This window comes from Zeus faber (assembly GCF_960531495.2).
Source record: "Zeus faber genome assembly, chromosome: 10".
In the NCBI taxonomy this organism is placed as follows: domain Eukaryota; kingdom Metazoa; phylum Chordata; class Actinopteri; order Zeiformes; family Zeidae; genus Zeus; species Zeus faber.
This window is the reverse complement of record NC_137199.1, coordinates 24752023-24759736: the sequence shown is the minus strand read 5'-3', so window position 1 is coordinate 24759736 and position 7714 is coordinate 24752023. Positions and strand designations below refer to the sequence as shown.

At 41.4% G+C, this 7714-nt stretch overlaps 1 protein-coding gene across 1 annotated transcript; it reads right to left on the bottom strand.

Annotated features, from left to right (window-relative positions):
• Positions 1-737: 737 nt before the first annotated feature.
• On the bottom strand, positions 738-4738 carry rbmx (RNA binding motif protein X-linked). The gene is made up of 9 exons (XM_080008679.1): positions 4635-4738; positions 4250-4388; positions 3868-3974; positions 3382-3547; positions 3120-3260; positions 2748-2856; positions 2524-2655; positions 2135-2226; positions 738-1356 (listed from the first exon to the last, which is right to left on the bottom strand). Exons 2-9 carry the CDS (start codon positions 4356-4358, stop codon positions 1040-1042), a joined length of 1173 nt encoding a protein of 390 aa, XP_079864805.1. The 5' UTR covers positions 4359-4388; positions 4635-4738; the 3' UTR covers positions 738-1039.
• Between the last annotated feature and the right edge of the window lie 2976 nt (positions 4739-7714).

The window sequence follows — 7714 nt, the reverse complement described above, 5'->3', positions numbered from 1 at the left end:
TATCGTCGACTACCCAGACTATTCTATTACTAAAAAATAATAACATTGCTGCCTATCGTTTTAGTTAAGTTGGTAAAGATTGGTTGAGTAGATGGATCTTCAGCAATTGTGGCGTCAGCTGGTTTAGTGGTGGCAGAATGGCTGAAAACACAGTTGAGCGGATGAAACTTCTTCTTGCACAATGACATTTTTTTTTTTTACTGACTCTACCAAGTTATTCATAAAAAAAACAAAATCTGTTGACCTGTTTTACCCCCTCCCCCCGTTTCTGTGGTCTCCTGCAGCTCACGTTGTCTTGACATCAGCTTTTGAGTTGAGATAGCAATACAGGACAATGAGAAACTCATTTACAGATGAGAAACAAAGAGGTTTGCTTTGCTTACCAGCTGCTGGCTATCAGTTGAGTTGGATTGATTCTTGCATTTGGTTGTTGTGGTCTTTGGTTATGTCGATGAAAGCCATTGTACTTTGACTTTATGACGATGGATCCATTTCCAAGGAAACTACATTGAAAAACTGACAGTGACATTTGCCTCTTCCCCATAGAACAGGAGGACACGAGTTGGAAGGACACGTTTGTGTAGTTATCAGGCAGTCGATCAGCTATTTGGCACGAACAGAGTTCCAGCTACGTTCTGCACATCGTGTACACACACAATGTACAGTCTGACGGTTTTTTACTCAAGCTTTATAATGTTGAGGATTCTGGTATTGTGATATAATTAGAGGTGACAACATATGACTAAAATCTTTATTGTAGGAAAGAAACAACTAAGGGATATAGCAATTTCGCAACAGCACTTGATGTACAAAAACACTCACTTTGTAACTGTACCATTACATGGGTAGAAAAAAAAAAAGGTTTTACACTTTAAAACAAATAAAAAACCTGTAGAGTGAGGATAGACAACTGAAAAGATAAGTTTCGTCATCCAGTGAATTAGACATGTCTATTTTGTCACCTTTTCAAATTCTCCTCCCACAACATGTGATTAGTTGGCACGCAGGTGCCACGGTATCAATTAGTTTCATGTCCTTTTCAGTATCTGTTGCGAGCCATTCCTCTATCGATTCGACTGCCCCCGCGCCCGCCGCGAGGGACTCCACGACTTGAGCTGCCGTACGAATCACGAGGAGGGTAGCCTCTCTCGACCGGGGGAGCCGGCCCCCTGTCCTGCCTGCCCATGCGCTCACCACGGCTGGGCGGATAAGGGTCACTCCGACTGCTGGGGTAACTGTCACGACTGCCATAGCCATCCCGGGAACTGCTGCCATAGTCGTCATAGCGACTGCTTCCACTGCCCCCACCATAAGAGGGCGGGGGGCCCCGTGAGGGCGGGGCGCTGCGAGAGTTACCTGCAGGGTCAACGGGTCAGGTAATTGGCAAGTTTCAATTTACACAGTTTCTCGCACCGACAAGTGCCCATTTTGTGCCAACATGAGAATTTATTCTACCAACGCAGTGCTCCCAGTTATTGATCCATTAAAATTACACACGGAATGTTTGGGTGACATTGGCCAGAATTTATCCAAGCTTAGATGGGACAAATGGGCAAAGAGGAGTTTTTCAGCATGCCATTGTTTTGCGAAGCCATTTTCCTCTTAGAAATCCAAGTGTTAGAACTGCAGATAACCTTGAGGTTTTCAGAGTTGTCTTGAGGTTTTTTTTGTGTTTTCGTATTTGAAGGTTACTCCTTGAGGGAGTGCTTTCAAAGAGCAACGGTCATTGAGTGGTCAGGAGAGGTTCCAAGGACTTTGATTCCTTTCATGGGCTCCAGGGGGTACTTAAGGAAGTTTTAGTTCTGAGTGACTGACAAAAATATTTGCATTGGCAAACATTGTGATTGCAATATGAATAGAGTTGTTTTGTTCTTAAAGGATTGGAAAACAAAAAAAGAAAAAAGAAAAAAAAAAGGGGGGGGGGATCTATGGGTGAGATTTCAGGTGCCAATGCATAGATTCCTTGGTTTAAAAAAAAAAAAAAAAAAAAAAAAGAGCACTATGGGGAGGGGGGGGGGGGGGGGGGGGATCTCCAGTTGTACTGTTAAATAAATGCTGCCACTTGTGGTTTAATGATGTGGTTGTCATTTTTCCTGCAGGCCTGGCTTGTGAGATCAGTGTTGTCAAATCTTACCGTAACCATCATAGGAGTCTCGGTATGAGCCACCGCTTGGACGCTCCATGTAGTTTCGCGGCTCCCGGCCTCCCCCATAGCCGTCACGGTCACTACACACAAGTAGTAAATTTTCATTTTATGTGTCATCATTATTAAAGCACTTCAATCCTTTAGTACAATACATTTGCGGTGGTGCCCATTTAAAGAAATTTCTCACAAAAGATTGAATTTACCTCATCAAAATATTTGTTGTTATAATTTACTTGCACTTAGTTAATCGAAACAAGAAAAAATAAACACCATCTTGCAGACTTTCATCCAAATTTCAGCACAATTGACCATGGAAACACTACTTACAAGACTTTGTCCGAACACTAAAATGAAAACCTCTGCAGTAACAAACATACTTGTATGATGCCCTTGACATTGTGCCATAGTCATCCCTGTTGTTGGAATTTGAGTATTCTCTATAGGAATAGTCTCTGGGTGGGGGTGCATAGTCCCTTGAATCCCTGGAATTGTAGTCCCGACTGGAGTAACTGTAACATAGATTCAACATAATCAGTGTTAAAAATTATAAATATGTTAAAGAACCATTTTTACCAGAAGAGGGTTTCAGTCACTCCCCTACCTGTCCTTAGAGCCGTAATGGTCATCTCTTGGTGATGGATAGTCATCCCTCCTGGACATAGAGTCTCTACGTGGCGGCCCATAGGGATCTCGGTCCCTGGACATGGGTGCTGTAATAAAGTTGTTGGAAAGCAGCATTTTAGTGATTTCCGACTGATTTTGTCAAATACTTAAATATTGATAATTACACAGAATGACAATTTGAAATTTAAGAAAAATTACTAACAAATGTAATGTCTAACAAGTTCACAAATACAGATAGAGTAATGTGAATACCTTAAGAACAAGTAATCATTTATGTGAAATAACAGTGAGAAAGCTTAAAGACTGTAGATTTTTTTTTTTTGGGCACAATATTACACCTCAAACTTACATCTGTTCATGGGTCCAGATGGGGCTGACCTCTTTGGTGGCGGACCTCCATTACGGACCGGGGGTCCTCTCTTCATTGGCGGGGGACCTCTGAATGACATCCCTTTATAGAAGGGTTCTACATTCCCTGCGTTATCGTAGTCTTTCAACAAACAAGAAACACAGACAATGAAACATACTTAAAAGGTGTGCTCATTTCCACAAAAAAAAACAAAACATTCCCAAATACTTTTGATTGACCAAGTCAACGCGCTTAAAGTCACCTCTAGATGATGGGCTTCTCATGCCACTGGGGGCTCCTCTGGAACCCCTGGGTCCTCTGGGTGGGCCGCGACTGCGGGAGTGTAGAGGTGGGGGGCCACGCCTTCCTGCAGTCTCAAATTGAGGCTTTGTTGCCTGCTCCACTTTGATTGGCTTACCATCAAGGGACTGAGAGAGATGTGCAATGAGAAATTCTGCCTTTTTTTCAGTAAGCAAAGTACTCTTAGTAAACAGGGTGTGTCCAGGTACCATAGTTAAATTAATACTTTTGCACATTATTTTAGGCAGTGAAATAATGTCTCTAAAGTATTGGGTTAAGTGGTAGTCTGATTGTATAACAGAAATGTTGACTGATGCAGATGGATAAAATCTGACAAAATGTTTATGTTGGAAAGTCATGACTTTTAAATCCTAATATTTAATAAAGTGAGTTTAAGACATTTGAGGTTCCTGCAGACACCCTGGCAAAGACCAACTCCAGTGTTTACCTTTCCATTCATCTCACGGGCCGCGTCCTTTGCGTCAGCTGGACTTTCAAAAGTGACAAAGGCAAATCCTCTTGATTTGTTTGTCTCACGATCTTTCATCAAAATAACTGCAATAAAAAAAAAGTGTCACTTGTGTTTTGAGATACAAATAAAAATGACCGCTGGAACCATAATGACCAATGCACCTAAAATGGTGTAACCTTCGAAGGAAGTATCTCAACCAGCAACCAGTCTCAAAGCTGAAATTTACGGTTGTTTTTCGGATAATGAGATAAAGTAAACAATACGGCTGTGTACTTTAAAACGGAAAATAAAACCGCATTGGTATTATCTTTTGCTCTGTACGTCTGACCAAAATAAACAACAAAAAATGCCGACAGACCTTCAACGATCCTGCCGTACTTGCTGAAGTACTGCTCCAGGGCCTTCTCGTTGGTCTCCGTGTTGAGGCCGCCGATGAACAGCTTGCCTGGTCGGTCTGCTTCTGCCATGGTGTCGGCGTTGCGGTGGATCCCTCTCGCCTGCAGCAAACAATCCGCTTAATATCTCGTTGTGCTTGAAAATAAATAAATAAAAACACGCGTATGCTACGACCCCGCTCGGTTGAAATTGCTAAGGACGAGTGCGCAAGATGGCGACAGACGCGCCGCTGATCGAAGAGATAGTTGCTCCTAGCTGGGCAATACCGCGATGTCGTGTGTTTGACGAATACAAGTAATCGGTCGGTGGCTCAAAACCAGCGTTTAACGCTCAAAAGAAGACATTACCGTTCGGTGATTAATAAGAAGAATCAGCTGCAGCGCTAGCTGTTTAAGCTAAAGCTGACCAGGAGCGCTCTGCGTGCACCGCCGTTATTCTTCTTCTACGCCCGTTTGAATCCACCGGTGATCGGTGCAAATAGCGCCACCAAAGCAACTGGAGTATGGACCGTTTCCACAATTTAAAGTCGTGTTCCGTAAGATCTTATTTTGTTAAAAAAAAAACATCACACATTTGTTCCATATTTTATTCCTTATTTAGCTGGATTTTTTTTAATTTTTTTATCACATAAAAGTCCAAACACAAAACATGTTGTTTTTGTTTTTTTTTTCATTTTAAACAAACGATTCCAAATTCATAGGGAAAAAAAAGATAAACTGGAACTAATTTCCATGGCATTGTGCATTTAGCCAGACTGGCGGAGGCAGGCGTAACATCAATACATGGTATTTTTTTACAACATAAATTCCTATATCCTGTCTGGATTGTAAACACAGCCCTGTGATCTCTAATCAATTAATCCTTTCATCAGGTCTGCGCCTTGTGATCACTGCCCACAGGCCCACACCGTATCGTCCTCCAGTCAGTGATCTTATTAAACATCTGCTGGGTGTATGTCCTGGGGAATGGGAGGTTGTAAAGCCCTAACCCCCCCTCCTGGGAACCTGGTGAATGAAAACATATTATTACCTGATAAAAAAAAAATATATATAAATGGTACGATTGATGGGTTTTCTCGATTCAGCTCTCAGGTATGTTTTTCATACCTGAGAGCGGCGAATAATTCCAAAGCCATAAAAAAAAGACCCTTAACTTCTAGGGGTGGAGGTCTCCACCCATCTAACCCCCCCTCCCAGCTCTCAACCCAAAGTTCTAACCTTAAACATCTGTATTGCATCAATTGCAATTCAAAGGGCTTAGATGATGTCATTCTGTTTTACATTATAGTGTATTACTTATGTTGTAGACCCCAATTTACAAGTTAATATAATACAATATACAATATACAATATAATACATATATAATACAAACTGTAAATAATACACACACACACACACAAACATCAATAGAACCTGAACTTCAGCTGCCGGAACAAAAGAGTTGAATCCACCTGTTTCGTATTATATCAGAATTTTGGTTATGTTGTCGTTGTATTTATATATATATATATATATACACAATTTTGGTTATGTTGTGGTTGTATATATATATATATATATATATATATATATATATATATACACAACGACAACCTAATCAAAATTAGTCATGTGAAAATCTGTGGGAAGGTCTTCCTCTTCTTCTTCTTCCTCTTCTTCTTCTTCTTCTTCTTCTTCTTCTTCTATTTTTCTCCTACTATAATAGTATTTAAATGTATAAATGACTATGTCATTATGATCTCCTCCTTCCTGTTCCGGCCCCTACTCCCCACAGTACCAACTCTCTTTTTTTGTGTGATGAATACAGATGTCTTCCTTTTGTTTCTCCGTTGCCACTTTTGAACGGCTGCCCTCCACATTATTCCCTCCCGCTCAGAAGTTCTACCTTCTCTTTTTCCAACACTTTATTTTTTCTTTTGCCAGTTTGCCCACACCCTCATTACCCAAAATACCTACAAGAGCAGGAACCCACATGGGAATGACCTCTGAACCTTGTTTCGTCCTTGTTGAATACACTATTGATATCCACCTATAATTCTAGGAATCTCTGCCTGTCTGTCTGTCCATCTGTCTGTCTGTCCGTAGAATTTGGTGCAATTTGGACGCGCGATTACTTTCAGGGCTCTGCGACTGAGTCACTGTCTGTGTCTTTGTGGAGACTTGATAACTTGAACCGGCAGATTCATCTTCCGTTGTGGAACACGGGACCAAAGAGCTGACATTAAAATGTCTCAGAAAGTCTGACATTTTTGAACGGGCACGCGCCAGTTTTGATCACCTGACGCTTCCAAATCCATAGTTTGGTTCTACCAAAAGCAGACGCAGTCGCTCCCGATCGAGGCTCCTCGGACCCGTGAGAAAACACTTGTACGTACTCCAAAGTTCAAAGTGTTTTATTTGTCAAGTGTACAGTACACAAACACAAGGTCATTTGGTACAATGAAATACTTGGGGCATGACAGGCAATGACTGCGTAGTGGACAAAAAAAGATAAAATAACAAGGCAAATATAAAAAGTAAGAGTCGATGTTACAAATACGGGCAGGAGGTCGCAGTGTATGTACATAACATTAAAATAAGAAAATAATCCTAAAATCCTAAGTTGTAGCAGTTCCAACAGAAATAGATCAGTCTAATACACAAGATATGGATATACATCACACTACTCACATATAAAGTGAACAAGTGCCGCTGGATATGTACATGTAGTTGTGGTGATGTACAATTAATTTACATAGGCGACTACAGATGTTGCAGGTTGTAACCTCATGAGGGTCCTTAAGTTCCATAAAACTATAGTGCGTCTTTCCCAAAATGAACACTTTTCTCTCCTCCGGAATTCACTTCCAGTAACAGAACTCCATGTCGCACACGTCCACACCCAACACTACGGCGCTCCCCACCCAAAGCACACGAAGACAGGGAGGGCCACTCAGCTCCCAAACACTGAGACACATTTCGTGGTGATTGTGACACACATATAACATGGAGAGGGAGGGAAGTGGAGGTTGGAGTGGATGCACCCAATGGATTCTTGGGTGGGGTGGGGGTGACATCATTGTGCAGAATACGCCTCCAGGTTTTCTTTTTCATTTCACGAAAACGTGACGGTGGCAGTCTGTCATTGAGTTTATAACGTTATAATCGGGATCCACTCCGTGCATTCACTCCAGCCACCTCTTTTTTTATTTTGATATACAGTTTTGATATTTATATTGATATCTGTCACACACACACACACACACACACACACACACACACACACACACACACGCATGTATATAATACCATACAAATACGCTGCAGTGAAACGAACATCTCCAAAAGCTGTGCAAAAAAACAAAAGTAGGTGGATTAAGTTGGAGGTGGAGTTATAGAAAAATATTCGAAGAGGCTGAATCAGAAAAAGATCTGAAGAGAAAGAGAA

Bases quoted from the DNA above. Each gene is read 5' to 3' on its own strand.
- rbmx (XM_080008679.1), bottom strand. From the start codon at position 4,358: ATGGCAGAAGCAGACCGACCAGGCAAGCTGTTCATCGGCGGCCTCAAC. The intron at 3,975-4,249 runs GTCTGTCGGCAT...TTTTTATTGCAG, and splicing joins GTACGGCAGGATCGTTGAAG to TTATTTTGATGAAAGATCGT. The intron at 3,548-3,867 runs GTAAACACTGGA...CATCTCTCTCAG, and splicing joins CCCGTGAGATGAATGGAAAG to TCCCTTGATGGTAAGCCAAT.